At 40.4% G+C, this 16,187-nt stretch overlaps 1 protein-coding gene across 1 annotated transcript; it reads left to right on the forward strand.

The window, feature by feature from the left end:
- Positions 1–5,936: 5,936 nt before the first annotated feature.
- On the forward strand, positions 5,937–8,140 carry IL5 (interleukin 5; the record flags this gene model as incomplete). Its single annotated transcript, XM_080803394.1, has 4 exons — positions 5,937–6,074; positions 6,277–6,309; positions 7,380–7,508; positions 7,616–8,140. 4 exons carry the CDS (start codon positions 5,937–5,939, stop codon positions 7,712–7,714), a joined length of 399 nt encoding a protein of 132 aa, XP_080659520.1. The 3' UTR covers positions 7,715–8,140.
- Between the last annotated feature and the right edge of the window lie 8,047 nt (positions 8,141–16,187).

Genomic DNA, 16,187 nt, shown 5'->3' on the forward strand with positions numbered 1-16,187 from the left:
GAGGGATAGTACAAAGTTCCCAAAGAGAGAGGGGACATGAGAGGGTTGCCCTAAAGTTAATATCTTTGGGAAATTTCTAAACAGTACAAGAACAATAAAATGCACTAACTCTGATCACTGTATCTCCTACATTATCATTGTTTAGTATTTTTGTTCCTCATTGTCTTGAAATCCCCTAAATAAATTATTTTCTAATCAGCATTATATAGGTTTACCTACATATTCACCAATCTCTTTGATTACCACGGCTTCTTGCATCACATCTTTCATGGGGGTTCATCTTGCTCATTATATCAGCAAAACTATTAAACTAAATTTCAAGGAAAGAAATCTATCCCACAGTGCTGATAGCAGGATTAAACAAAGCTATGTTCGTGAAAGCGCTTTGTAATTTGTAAAACACTGACATGCAAGGGATTTATTTTTTGTCCGTTTCATATTTTCAGAGGGGTGATCTGGTAAAATGTAATAAGAGCTGTAAAAATGACCACACATGTTCCTTGGGATAAGGAAATATTTTTAGAAATTATACAAAGAGCTTTCTAGCAGCATTGTTTATAGTTATGGAAGACTAGAAGCAATCCAAATGGTCAAGTAAGCTATAGATACCGATTTTATCTAATAACAGGTAACCTTTAAAATAATAAGTAGATACATGAAAGAGAGGTATTTATAAGCAAAAAGATAAACACGGTGTCATATTCATTGATTACAACCCTATAAAGCTATCTATGTATTAGTAAGGATTGGAAGAAGTCATCAAAAAACTAACAGTTGCTATGCCGAGGGGAGGAAGTTCTGTTTCTCTTCCTATAATGTTATTTATTCAATAAAAAGGATTATTTTAAAGATATGCTTGGGGATTGAAAGCATCGAGGTTAGAATAGGGTCAAAAAAAAAAAAGAAAGGAAGGAAGGAAAAAAAGTGATGCTATCATTTTACATTTAGTCACCACAAAAAAAAAATTTGTGGCATCTTGCCCAGTTGATTGATTAGAATCAGTTCATAGAAAAGTCATTTGACCTTAAATGACTACACAGTTAGTAAAAACCACACTTACCAGTTTTTTAAAAAACATGTTGCCAATTTGGAAGCCACTAGTAGAGATAAAGGGTTTTGGGCAAAAGTTTGGATATTACCCACAAATACAACTTTTCAATACTATTTGAAATTATTTTACATATTTACTAGTAATTCTTAAAAATTCCAAGTACTGATTGCTAATTTTCTGTTCTCCTAAAATAATGTGGGTTTTTTAAGATGCCATAGTAGTTCACATTGCCTTGGTCTCTAGAGCTGAGGCTTAAAGTTTTGCTTTACCTTTTTTTCCAAGGAGTCTGCCAAAGCTTTTTCTATTACTTGAGGCTCCCAGCCTCAGGGAATAGATTCCTTGAGTTTCCACAGTATTCACATTAATTTTTCAACTAACACAACCATGTACCTGCTTATTCATTCAGTTTTTTTTTTTTCAACAAACAGTACCTACAATAATAGGCTAGCCCTTGAGGACGAAAAGGTTAATTAAATAAAATCTTTCTACTCAAGTAGTTCACAGTCTAGTGAAAAGGTCCTGAGTGCAAGACATTTACAGGATGCAACGTCTTTTTAATAATGAAAGTAAAAACAACCATTAATTTTCTCAACTTGCAATGCTTAAAAAAAAAAAAAAAGATGTTATTTATTTATTTATTTATTTGAGACAGAGAGTGAGAGAGAGAGTACAAGCAGGGTTGGGAGGCCACGGAGGGGTGGGGAAGAAGCAGACTCCCTGCTGAGCATGGAGTCTGATGAGGGTCTCGATGTGAGGACCCTCAGATCATGACCTGAGCCAAAGGCAATCGCTTAACAGACTGAGTCACCCAGCGACCTTGCAGTGTTATTTTTTTTTAAAGATTTTATTTATTTATTTGACAGATATCACAAGTAGGCAGAGAGGCAGGCAGAGAGAGAGGAGGAAGCAGGCTCCCTGCTGAGCAGAGAGCCCAATGCGGTGCTTGATCCCAGGACCCTGAGATCATGACCTGAGCCGAAGGCAGAGGCTTTAACCCACTGAGCCACCCAGGTGCCCTTGCAATGTTATTTTTAACAAACTTTAATTTTAAATAGTTTTAGAGTTGCATAAGTTGCAACAATTTTATAGAGTTCCTATATACCCCGCACCCAGTTTCCTATAGCACATTTGACACAACTGAGGAACCAACAGTGGTACATTACTAGACTCCATTGCTTTTTTTGGAATTTCCTTAGTTTTATCTACTGTCCTTTTTCTGTTCCTGGATTTCACCCATGATACCACATTACATTTAGTCACCATGCTTGGACTTATGCACGGTGATAGTTTCTCAGACATTGCTTCTTTTTGATGACCTTGACAGTTTTAAGGAGTGTTGACCAGGTATTTCTCCCTCAATTTGGATATGTATGATGTTTTTCTCCTGGTTAGATAGAGGTTATTGGGTTTGCGGAGGAAGATCACAGATAAAATGCCATTCTCATTACATCAGGTTAAGAGTAGTTGCAATTAACGTAACTTAATTGATGTTGACCTTGGTTACCTGGTTGAGGTTTGCCAGGTTTCTCCATTGCAAAGTTCGTCTTCTTATACTCTCCTTCCCATACTATATTCTTTACTTCTTATAAAAGAGTTTATTTATTTATTTGAGAGTGAGAGAGAGAGCATGAGCAGGCAAAGGGGCAGAGTAAGAGGGACAAGTAGATTCCCCTCTGAGCAGGAGGCCCACATGGGGCTTGACCCCTGGACCATGACCCAAGCGAAGGCAGACGCTTAGCTGACTGAGCCAGTCAGGTGCCCACCACACCATATTCTTTAAAATGAAGTCGCTGTGTATCCCACGCTTCAGGGGGATGGCGCTGCACTTCATGAGGGTGGAATAGCAACAAAAGTTACTTGAAGTTGTCCTTCTGCACAGGAGATTAAAATAATTAACTTTTGTATGGAGTTTTACATTAATAAAGCTCTTTTAAATACATTATTTTATGGCTTTTGCTATGAGAGAGTTTGAAGTCAGGTTTGGGAGATCAGTCCCACAGAGGAAAAGTTAATGAATTAGGACAACATTTTAAGAAATATAATTTTGTACACTCATGCTCATAGCAGCATTATTCACAATAGCCAAAAGATGCAAGCAACCCAAATGTCCACTGATAGGTGAATGAAGAAGCAAAATGTGGTATATGATAGGATGGAATATTGTTCTGCCTTAAAAAGGAAAGGAAAGGGACACCTGGGTGGCTCAGTTGGTTGAGTGGCTGCCTTCGGCTCAGGTCATGATCCCAGCGTCCTGGGATCGAGTCCCACATTGGGCTCCTTGCTCAGCGGGGAGCCTGCTTCTCCCTCCCGCCTCTGCCTGCCATTCTGTCTGCCTGTGCTCGCTTGCTCTCTCTCTAACAAATAAATAAATAAAATCTTAAAAAAAAAAAAAGGAAAGGAAAGAAAGTTCTGTCCAATGCTACAATGTGGATGAATCTTGAAGATCTTTTCAGTGAAATAAGTCAGTCACAAGAAGACAAGTGCCATATGAATCCACTTAATATGAGTTACCTAGAAGAGTCCCATTCATAGAGACACAAAGTAGAAGCATGTTTATCAAGGGCTGGGGAGAGGGGAAATAGCTGTTGTTTAATGGATGTGGAGATTCAGTTTTGCAAGATGGAGTGTACGATATTGTGAGTGTACACTTTAAGTGTACATTTTAAGTACACTTAAAAATGGCTGAGATATTATATTTTATGTTATGTGTATTTTACCATAATAAAATATTATTCAAAATATTATTTTGAATAGAAGGGTTTTTTTAAATAACTAGCCCTCCCACTTGACCCACAGTTATACTGTAAATCAGGGGCTGTACAGTGGTACCCTATATTGTTTTTTTAAAAATATGAATTGCCAGCATTTAAAAATCAGGAAGTTATACATAATAAGCAGGCTTTTGAATTCTTTAAAAAATGGGATGATCTAGCAACAGAAATCCAAGGGTGTCACATGGCAACAATCAGCTGAAGCTAAGTAGCAGTCCAAGACTTTAGACCGGTCATTCAATGCTGCAGTTTACTTAGTCCCACCACCTTTGCTGTGTTACACCTTGTACATTCCATTGATTTGCACAGCCAGTGAGCACCTTGGGTGGCGTGAAGCTTGCTTCCAGCTACAGTGAGAGCTAGTCAGTATAACGCATATCCCAGCCACTGTTCAAGGGTGAACATGAGGTCCTTTGTCACAAGGAAGCTGAATTCTAGGACTTCTGATTGAGCAAACAGAAAAGCACAATTTGCTTTCTCCTGCCACTCAGGAACAGGACACATAAAGATCCAGGAGATTTGACATCATCTTGGGACCACAGTGGGAGACCTGGCCGACAAGAAAGCCAAGGAAGAATCACCAAGACAAGTAAGATATAAAGGAGCCCCTACCCTGGACCATTTGGTTGTATGATCTAATAATTCCCTGTTTGGCTTCAACCAGCTGGGGTTGGGTTTTTGGTCACTGGTAACAGGAAGGATCCTAACATAGTTGCCAGTGAACTTGACCCTGCTAAGTTTTGATGGTCTCTGCTCTAACCACCATCTTTCCACAAGTATTTTAAATTCCTTTTAAGAAATGCCAGTGTGGGGCGCCTGGGTGGCTCAGTGGGTTAAAGCCTCTGCCTTCGGCTCAGGTCATGATCTCAGGGTCCTGGGATCGAGCCCCACGTCGGGCTCTCTGCTTGGCAGGGAGCCTGCTTCCCTTCCTCTCTCTCTCTGCCTGCCTCTCTGCCTCCTTGTGATCTCTGTCTGTAAAATAAATAAATAAAATCTTTAAAAAAAAAAAAAAAAAAAAGAAATGCCAGTGTGGCTCAGTCAGTTGAGCCGCTGCCTTTGGCTCAGGTCATGATCCTAGGGTTGGGGGATCGAGTCCCGCATTGGGCTCCTTGCTCAATGGGGAGCTGTTTCTCTCTCTCACTCTGCCTGCCACTCTGTCTGCTTGTGCTCTCTCTCTCTGACAAATAAATACACAAATAAATAAAATCTTAAAAAAAAATAAATTCCTTTTAAGACAGATCGGTCTAGGGGTGCCTGGGTGGCTTAGTTGGTTAAGCGACTGCCTTTGGCTTAGGCCATGATCCTGGAGTCCTAGGATGAAGTCACACATTGGGCTCCCTGCTAGGCATGGAGTCTTCTTCTCCATCTAACACCCCCCTTTTCATGCTCATTCTCTTTCTCTCAAATAAATAAATAAAATCTTTAAAAAACAAAACAAAACCAGGGGTGCCTGGGTGGCTCAGTGGGTTAAAGCCTCTGCCTTCAGCTCAGGTCATGATCCCAGTGTCCTGAGATTGAGTCCTGCGTCGGGCTCTCTGCTCAGCAGGGAGCCTGCTTCCTCCTCTCTCTCTCTCTCTCTCTCTCTCTCTGCCTGCCTCTCTGCCTACTTGTGATTTCTGTCTGTCAAATAAACAAATAAAATCTTAAAAAACAAAAAACCAGACAGATTGGTCTAGTAACAACAGTGATAGAATTTAGTTAGCCTGAAAAAGACTTTCCCAATATTTATACATTCTGGTATAAAATCTAATGGTGTGCATTATACCTCTCCTTTTTATACACATCTTTAAAGAGGAAATTCAATCTTCCAATTTTAAGAAATGCAAATGTGAGGCAATAATGCATCAACCCAAAGATTTTCTTTGTAATAGAAAATGTTTTTAAAGGGGGAGAAGTAGGGATTTTTATAATTATTAAAAGATAAAAGCAAAATTATTTTTTAAGATATAAGGCATTGGAAACATTTCGTATTACGATATGCCATTATTAAGCATCCTCTATCTGATTGTTAGAAATTATTCATTTCCTCAAAGATAGAGAATAAATTGGTTGGGGATGCAATCTTGTAGTATGCACTTTCTTTGCCCAAGGCAAACACTGAGCATTTGAGAGCTATGAGACTGCTTCTGCATTTGAGTTTGCTAGCTCTTGGGGCTGCCTATGTTTCTGTCACTGCTGTAGAAATGAACAGACTGGTGGCAGAGACCTTGACACTGCTCTCCACTCATCGAACTCTGCTGATAGGTGATGGGGTAATTTTCTTTTTGATTCTTGCAGTCTTTAAAAAACATGGGTAATCATTGGCAGTGGCTAATTTTTAAAGATCTGTTGTTAATAATGAAATTATGAGTGTTAGTAATATATAATGCATAGCCATGTTACTAGGAAATGTTATATTAAAAGTTATGTATCTTAAAATACATTAAAAATGAATGTATTTCTTTTCCTTTTCAGAACCTGATGATTCCTACTCCTGAAAATAAAAATGTAAGTTAAATTGTTATTTGACAAAATGATTGCATGAATTAGTTTTGTATTTTAAGCTACAAAGCATTAGTTAACATTGGGATGATTTAATTTTACCCATTTTGTTTTTATGTGTGTGGATGTGAATGTACGTGCTTTTGAATATTAGGAATGGTGTTAGGAATGACTCTACCATATTAAGTAGAATCCATTAGGCAAGTGCATCAGGCCCTTTTCTGATGTTGTCAGTTCTACATCTCAAAGAGCCTCAGGTCAAGCGTTCTTTCCAGAAAAATTCCACATTGGGTGAGAGGTGCCTCCTAGTCTCCATTCACCTCTATCTATGGCTTCCTTCACTTTGAAGTCTTTTTGTAAGTACCAGCAACTTAGGGTTATATTTTTAGAATTATGGTCAGTAGACATTAAAATATACAGTGAAGTCTCATATTAATAGTCATTTCTTAAATGATTTTAACTCTAATGGAAATATATACCTTTGGAGTATGTCATGGTCATTTTAAAATGTAAAAGATGTGATATCATTAGTCTAAATAGAATAAAATTACCACTTAGAACTGTCAGAGGAAACTCTGATATGAGGTAAATCAGTAATGTAGTTGCATTATACTTCTTAAATACTTTATTTCTCATTAAGCATTTAATTTATATCATTTGTCAAACTCCTCAATAATTACATAAATGTCATTTACTTACTGAAATTATAGCTCAGGGTGCCTGGGTGGCTCAGTTGTTTAATCAGCTGCCTTCGGCTCAGGACATGATCTCGAGGTCCTGGAATCAAGCCCCACATTGTGGTCCCTGATCAGGAAGGAGTCTGCTTCTCCCTCTCTTTCGACCCCCACCCCACTTGTGCTCTTTCTCTGTCTCTCAAATAAATAAATAAAATATTTTTTTTTTAAAAAGGAAGAAATTATAGGTCAGTATGAGGTGGTTTCCCCCCGGAAAAGAAACAAGGAAAATACTCTTGGGAGAAGGGAACTTGTGTAAACTCCACAAAACAAAGTCCAACTTTTTGCACCAAATTTTTATAGCTTGTTTTATTTATATTTTTAAAATTTTTCTTCATTTAGCACCAACTGTGCATCGAAGAAGTATTTCAGGGTATAGACATATTAAAGAACCGAACTGCACAAGCAGCGGCTGTGGATAAACTATTCCAAAATTTGTCTTTCATAAAAGCACATATAGACAACCAAAAAGTAAGTTAAAGATATTTGGTGGAAACTTAAGTATATTTTTCTAGCTGGGGCTGTTTTGACAAGAACTAACAGGTTTTTTTTTTACCTCTTGTCTGCTCTTTTCACAGAAAAAATGTGGAGGAGAAAGATGGAGAGTAAAAAAGTTCCTAGACTACCTGCAAGTGTTTCTTGGTGTCATAAACACTGAGTGGACAACAGAAAGTTGAGACAAAACTGACTTATTGTAGTGAAAGATTTTGGAGGAGAAGAAAAATGTTTTCTTTTGGAATGAGAATGAGGGCCAAGCCACTGGGGGGGGGGGGGCGTGGCGCTTAATAATTGGTCATAGACTTAAACTTCAGAGGCAAAGTAGATATTTCAGGCATCCTTCTACTTCACCTCCTCACATAAGCAGAAGGCATAAAAATAAAATGTTAGAGACATATTTTAGATATCCGATCATGGAAGTATTTTCCTCCAGTTTGCTCCAGGCAAAATAAATATGTACTTTAACCTTATTTAACACAACATTCTGTAAAATGTCTGTTAACTTAATATTTATTTATGAAACGATTAAGAATTTGATAAATTAATATTTATATCAGATCATGTTATGTTCCAATAAAACAAAAATAAACATCTCTGATTCAGTTTGTTGCTGGTCTCTGTCCTACCCTTTTTTTTTTTTTTTTTTTAAGATTTATGTATTTATTTGAGACAGAGCGTGAGCTGGGGAAGGACAGGGAGACAGAACATCCAAGTAGACTCCAGCTGAGCCCAGAGCCCGACACAGGGCTTGATCTCACTACACACAAGATCAGGACATGAGCCGAAACCAAAAGTCTGGCACTTAACCAACTGAGCCACCCAGCCATCTCTGTCTTACTCTTGAAGTGAGCACAGTCTGTGTGAAAACACACTGAGTTTGGAGGGCGAGTCTGCATCTGTGCTGGCTGAGCATTCCTGTCTCCCTGATGACAGAGGTCGCAGGGTTGCTAGGCAAACCACAGGCGGAAGTGATCCAGTAGGCCTTAGCGTGGATGTGGGCAGCAGGGGCTGAGCATGGTTTCCTCGACACAGTGTACCAGAACCTGGGAGGATGCATGTTAAATGGTAGGTGACGAATGAATGAATGAATGAAGCTTCCAGGACTGGCTGGAGAATTAAAATAACTTTCAAGGATCTTCCTGGGAGGAGGAGAGTGTAAAAGTCTGTAACTAGGTCTCTTCCTGGCCAGTGAGAAGAATTTGGCAGACCAATCCCACTGCTGGTTCAGGGAGGGAGGCAGGAACCCTCTTGGTGGAGCCCAGAGCACGATGGCCTGGGAGAGTTCTTCCTCATCTCACTGAAAAGCTGGTAGGCAGTTATATTCAGAAGACTGGGTTCTAGAGGGTTCCATCATCCTGTATTCCCAGTCATAGAGCAGCAGCAGTCCAGTCTGCCTGCCTCGGACAATCAGTACCATAACCGAAGGTTCTTCTGCTTGAGGAAATTTCTCAAGGATCCAGAAAGTATGTTCTTTAAAATATATTTTAAAACTGAGCTAGAACTGGAGGAGAGATCCAATAAGAATATTCAACTATGCCATTGACTCCTTCGTTCATTTACTGATCACAGGGTCTACACTGCATGCTGGGATACAGTTGCAGGTGTAGGCTGGAGGTTCTTACCGATGGGTGCCATTACCCCATGCATTATCTGCATGGATTGTATGGGTCACACCTGGTTGTTTGTGTTAAACAACCACTCTGCTGTGTCTGGGCACAGGACAGGAGGCAGAGTAGTCAGACAGAGTCTCAGGTCAGAGAATACAAGACCTTCCATGAAAGAAGACAAGTTTTCCTTCTAGCACAAACCAGGCATGGAGGTTAACGCTTTGTCATGGCCCAAACCCCCAACTGTGTGTCCACCAAGCCCTGAGAGTTGGAGCCGAGCCGAGGAAGATGGGTCAGCACAGTACTGTGCTGACTGTCTAGAAACTGACAGGAAACAGGAAACTCGATTTGTAAAGAGACTGAATGTCAACTTAATTCCATTCAGCAAATATTTATTGAGCTCCCAACTGGTCCAGGACTGTTTTAGGGACTAGGATCTATCATGAATAAAGCAGACAACATTCCCTGCCCTTGTAGACTTATATTCTCTCTCAAAAAAGGTTATTTTTCCACTTCTTTATGAAAGTCCAGTATGGTGCAGGTGGATTTAAGACTGGAATAGCCCGTCTGAAATCCCACTCATAAACTCTTACCAATCTACCAGGGCTCAGAGAAGCTAAAAGCAATCTGCACTGTATACAATCAACCCAAATGCGACTTCTTAGATGTACCAAGGGTTTTAAAGGCAGAAACTATGATCCTCAAACTGATTCTACTTTCCCTGTAGAGGGAAAAACATCCAGATGGCCCCTGGCAGATCACATCCACTGCCCCCTCACCCAAACCTGCTGATCGTGGGGTTCCAGAACCCAGGGTATCGGGGGCAAGGAATGCAGCCTCCAGGTAATAGGACTACCTTCCTAAGCCTTATTTTTCCTCTCAAAAGCTTATCCCAACAACAGGGCAGCCACTCACTCTATCTTGGGGATGTCACTGTGACCCCCCAGTGAGAGGAGCCAGTGTGAGTGAATAGGCTGAGTTTTGGAGGGACACAGAGGACCCTTCCCAGAGAACATCTCAAAGTAATGTGTCCAAGGGGCGCCTGGGTGGCTCAGTGGGTTAAAGCCTCTGCCTTCGGCTCAGGTCATGATCCCAGCATCCTGGGATTGAGCCCCACATCAGGCTCTCTGCTCAGCAGGGAGCCTGCCTCCCTCTCTCTCTCTTTCTCTGCCTGCCTCTCTACCTACTTGTGATCTCTGTCTGTCAAATAAATAAATAAAAAATCTTAAAAAAAATAATGTGTCCAAATAAAGTCACCCTTTGTCAGCCAGCCTCACCCCCTGACACCTGCCACTGCTTCTCCTCTTTGTCTTTCTTTCCCCTCTTCCTCTGAGGTTCCCTATTTTGGCTAATACAACCACAACTACTTCCCCATCACCTTTCTGGATGACTCCCTGACTTCATTTAACCTTCTCTGCCCTCCACCCTCCACTCAGCCTCTGAAATGTCTCTCCTATCCCACCTCTCTGTACCCACTGCCTCGGTGGAGACATTGCCTCTCAGCTAGACTGAACCAGCACCGCTCCCTACTTCTGGTTCTGCCCATGCCTGGGAGTCAGGGCTGTTGATAAAGTATACTCATGTCCACATGTCGCAAGGCATAAAAACCTCTGATACACTTGATACATCTCTGTATATGAAGCAGTCGGGCTCATTGTCTCAGGGCTAGGTTCCTTCTTAGAGCATATCTCTGTCCCCTCCAAGCCCCTGCCATATAGAAATAAAAGCATCTCTCACTTAACAATGCTTGCAAGAAAACTCTAACCAGGAGTCTCGTTCCCACTATTTTAAATGGAGAAATTTTAGTGCATTACATCTCAATCCAAAATCAACCAATTTCCACAAAGCACAGTAAAATACCTGAATGTAAGCAACAAGCTAACATATTAGATTCAAAATATTTTTAAATTTATGTTTTTGTATTTAATTATTTAATAAATGGTGGTAAAATATTTAAAACACTACTTCCTAACCACAAAACCACTAATATAGCTGCTTTGTCTTTATAACACACTATGTTGTCTCCCTGGCCAACCTTCAGAGCCTTTCCAATTATTTCAGTGAACATTGATATACTGACAATTATATGTGGAAAGAAAGTAAAAACTTCCTCTGTTGAGCCCTCCACCACACTTTACTAAAAAAAATGCATCGACTTTGGGGGACAGAAGTATTTTTCCTACATAGATGTTGGTAGAAAAGCATTGTGTTGAAGGACACACATTCTATGCAGAAATGTTTCATGTGGAAAACATTCCATAGGGAATGCTAGTCTTATCCTTCCCAGAATAGCCCCACGAATGTTCATACCTCTGTGCCTCTGCCCACACTGCCTCTGTACACCCATCTTTTCCCAAGTAGGGAATGTGTAACTTTCCTATTTTCATTCATCCCTCTCTCGGCTTTCACACTGAGTTCAGCTCAAATGTTGCCTCCTTTCCTTCCCTGCCTAGCCCAGCAGGATTTGTTGCTCCTTCTCAGCTCCCTGCATGACTTTGAACGTTCTGCTGTGAGAACATTTGTTTTTACACTGCAACATTGTCAGCTCCCTCTGATACATTTCTGTGTATGTATCAGTCAGAATCTTCTAGGTGATGCTGCAGTAACAAATTATCCCTGGATCCCAGGGGCAGCACACAACATAAGTTTGTTTCTAAATTACACAAAGTCTTCTGTGGGTGTGGCTCTGGGCAACCCTTCAGAGCAATTGTCCTCTGTGGGTTGGCTCAGTGTTCCAGAATACTTCATCTATGGTGACTCCATAACAACCACTGCTTTTGCAATTCTCTTGGAAGAGAACAAAGAGAATCACACGTTAGTTCTTAAGCACTGCACATCACATTACTTAGTGCAAGCCACACTGCCATAAGTAACTTTAAGAGGCAAGGAAAATACAGTTCTCCCATGTGCCCAGAAAAAAAGAAAAGTCAGAATAGTGGAGGGGGCGATTGGGTGGCTCAGATGGTTAAGCATCCAACACTTGGTTTCAGCTCAGGTCACGATCTCAGGGTTGTGAGATCAAGCTCCAGGACCCGCTCTGCACTCAGTGCAGAGTCTGTTTGAAATTTCTCTCCCTTACCCTTTGCCTATCCCCCTACTCATGCATGCACTCTCTCTTTAAAATAAATAAATAATTTTTTTTTTTTTTTTGAGGAAGAAATCCTGGAGAGTAGCACTAATATTTAACACAATAAGCCCTTAATAAATGTTCACAGTGTTCAAGTGTTATGTTGAGGGAGGGGAGCAAACTACCATTTACTGATCTCCTCAAATGGTTTAGGAATTTCCTAGATATTTTATGTCACTATCTCAATTAATTCACATCACAAGCCAATGAGAGACAGTAGTATTCCTTCTTCATGATATGAAATCAAAGGCTCAGAGAGTTTAAGTTACCGGCCAATGTTACATAGCTAATAGGTGATACAGCTGAGATTCAAACCTACACTGACACATCATTATCACCCAAAGTCCACGGTTTACATTAGGTTCCATTCTTGGTGTTGTACCTTCGGTGGGTTTTGACAAACGTATAATGACATGTACCTGCATTTATGGCATCAAACAGAAGAGTTTAACTGCCCCAAAAATCCTCTGTGCTGAACTTTCTTCATCCTACCTTCCTCTCTAACCACTGGAAACCACTAATATTTTAACTGTTTCTATCATTTTGCCTTCTCCAAATATCATAGAATTGAAATCATACAACGTACAGCCCTTTCAGATTGGCTTCTTACACTTGGTAATATCCATTTAAGGTTCTTCTGTGTCTTTTCAGGATTCGATTGCTCATTTCTTTTTAATGCTGAAATATATTCCCATCATCTGTATGTACCACAATTTATTTATTAGTTCACTTACTGAAGGATATCTTGGTAATTTCCAGGTTTGGGCAATTATAAATAAAGCTGCTATAAACATCTATGTGCAGATTTTTGCGTGGATATATTTTCAGCTTTTTTGCATAAATACCGAAGAGAGTGATTGTTGGATTATCTGGTAAAAATACATTTAGGTTTTTTTTTAAGATTTTATTTATTTATTTGACAGACAGAGATCACAAGTAGGCAGAGAGGCAGGCAGAGAGAGGGGGAAGCAGGCTCCCTGCCGAGCAGAGAGCCCCATGTGGGGCTCGATCCCAGGATCCTGGGATCATGACCAGAGCCGAAGGCAGAGGCTTTAACCCACTGAGCTACCCAGCTGCCCCAAATACATTTAGTTTTTATTAGTAACTGCCAAAGCGTCTTCCAAAGTGGCTCTACCACTTTGCATTCCCACCACAGTGAATGAGAGTTCCTATTCCTCCACATTCTTGCCAGCATTTAGTGTTGTCAGTGTTTTGGATTTTGGCCATTCTAATAGGTTCACAGTGATATTTCGTTTTTATTTGCAATTGCACAATGATACATGACATTGAGCATCTTCTCATATGCTTATTTACTATATAAAGAAGATATATATATCTTCTTTGGCAGAGTGTCTGTTCATGTCTTTGGCCCATTTTTAAAACAGCTAAAAACACTTTAGGAGGAATTAAAACCGAGAGAATGTATTACCAATAAACTCTCACTAAAAGAACTTTGATAAATTGTAGGTGTGGGACATCTCAGAAGGAAGGTCTGAAATGCAAGAAGGAATTATACAGTCATCGTTTTACACAAGATGATGGTATCTTCCTCTAGAAATGATGTACTTCTAGCAGGCAATTAGGGTAAGAACAGGTCATCTCAATTTAGTCTGAGATACAACTGACTGAGCTGGGTTTTGGTTTTAAAAGGTCGGTGTACTTCAGTTAGTTCTTCAGGTATAACTCTTCAGGGGTCCCAGTGGAAAGCCTGGAAGTAATTACAGAAACCCCTCCTACTTCCTAGGCCCTGAACTCCGATTTTTGTGCCTCCATATCCATGAAGCGGCCTAAAACTCTGCTATACCCATGGTCCCTCAACCACAACTTTTCTCTTGGCTTCTCTGTTGCTCAGCTCCTCAACCTCCATTCCGCTGCTTACTAATCATTAAACGCCTCAAAGCAAGAAGCTATGCCAAATGTCAGGCCCACTTCTAGGCTTACATTCTTTATAGTCTCTTAAGTCTTCACTGCCATGTCAGCTCTCTAACTGTTTTAAATAGATTTTTGAAACCATTTAACCATCTTTCCTAATTGTTTAGCTGCAGGGCTAGTCTGTCCAAGCTAGTTGACCACAGCCTGAATTGAAAGTGTCATTCTGGTCTTCGCAGAGGACAGAGGATAAATTGAATGGGAATATATACCTCTTGCATGTTTAAAGTCTTTCATGGTGGTGGTCAACCAAGAATACAGTATTTGTTTTTGATTTTCTATCTTGATAGGGTCCACATAGTTTGAAGGCCTTCCACTTGTCCCTTACCTCATGGGTCAGAGAGCCAGTATGAAGGCTGTCCCAGGTGCTAAGAATATTTACCTCACATATATGGTAAAGAACTAAAAAAAAAAAAAATAAAATCAAAGGGTATAAAAAAGACTCATGACAAAGCTCCATTTACCACTTGTCCTAAGTGATTTCCATTCCAGCCAGAATATCATGGTGGCATTTAGATGTTCCACATGCCAATGTCAACTCACACCTCATATGAATCAATCTTTGAAAAGTCTGAGTATTTCCTGGGGCACCTGGGTGGCTCAGTTGCTTAAGTATGTGACTCTAGGTTTTGGTTCAGGTCATAATGTCAGGGTCATGATCAAACCCCTTAGTTGGGCTCTGTGCTGGGTATAGAGCCTGCTTAAGATACTCTCTCTCCCTCTCCCCCTCTCCCCACTGTTCCACCCACTTGTGCTTGCATTGTTCTCTCTCTTAAAGCAAAACAAAACAAAACAGGGGCACTTGGGTGGCTCAGTCCAGTAAGCGTCTGCTTTAGGCTCAGGTCATGATCCCAGGGTCCTGGGATCGAGCCCCGCATTGGGCTCTCTGCTCAGTGGAGAGCCTGCTTCTCCTTCTCCCTCTTCTGCTCCCCATGCTTGTGCTCTCTCTGCCAAATAAATAAATAAATAAATAAAATCTTTTAAAAATTAAAATTTTTTTAAAAAACCACACCAAAAAAAAAAAATCCAAGAATATATATTTTTGAGCCCCACACTGGATCTATGTCTGGCTCTGTGCTCAGTGTGGAATCTGCTGGAGATTCTCTCCCACCCCCTCTGTTCCTCCCCCACTCCACCTCTGTCACACACATGCACCTGCACACTCTCTCCTATAAATAAACAAATAAATAAATAAATAAAGTGTTTGCTTTTTTTTTTTTTTTAAAGAGAAAAGTCTGAGTATGTCCTTTACCAGTACATGTTTATTCTGATGAATGGTCTAGGGCCCTTTGGTAAAGTATTGAAGAAAGAAAGCTTACTCCATGAAGTAGGATTCTAGGGCCCTCCCATTTAATGAATGGATACTGGAATCTGGGAAATGGATGAAGGGTCTGATTTTCCATTGTGATGGCTCTTGCACACCTCAACCATAAGCTTTTGATTGTATCTAACTACCCATACACTGAATAGCATGTTGATCAATTATCCACCTCTCTTGCCTCTTGAAATGCTTTACTATATTAGCCACCACTATAAATCCAAGGGTCAAAGGGACTTTGTATAGCCTGACTGCTCACTGCAGTAATTATGACCACTTTGGCCTCTGCCTTCCTAGGAATTCCATCTTGCCCACTGATTATCAGGGAGCCCATGTCAATGGCAGCATCCCCCACCTTCAACCCAGCTTATGGAGAACTTCTACTACCAACCTTTGCAATGATGCCTGTTTCTCCTCACTAAGGCATCTTGTGCTATGATAGCGAAAGGAGTGTTCTCTGTGACCTACAGAGAACATGGCCAGATAGTGGGTACTCAGACCATATACAATACATCTATCTAGTATTCCTACTTCCTGAGCTATCTGCCCTCATCTTCAACATGATGGAAAGGAAGTTCTGGCATCTCCATTTCATTTTCTGTAGGCTTCTAAGAGACATTCCAGCAAACTGTTAGGATAAGCTCTGGGTGTTCTTTTTTTTTTTTTTTAAG

This window comes from Martes martes (assembly GCF_963455335.1).
Source record: "Martes martes genome assembly, chromosome: 5".
NCBI classification, from domain to species: domain Eukaryota; kingdom Metazoa; phylum Chordata; class Mammalia; order Carnivora; family Mustelidae; genus Martes; species Martes martes.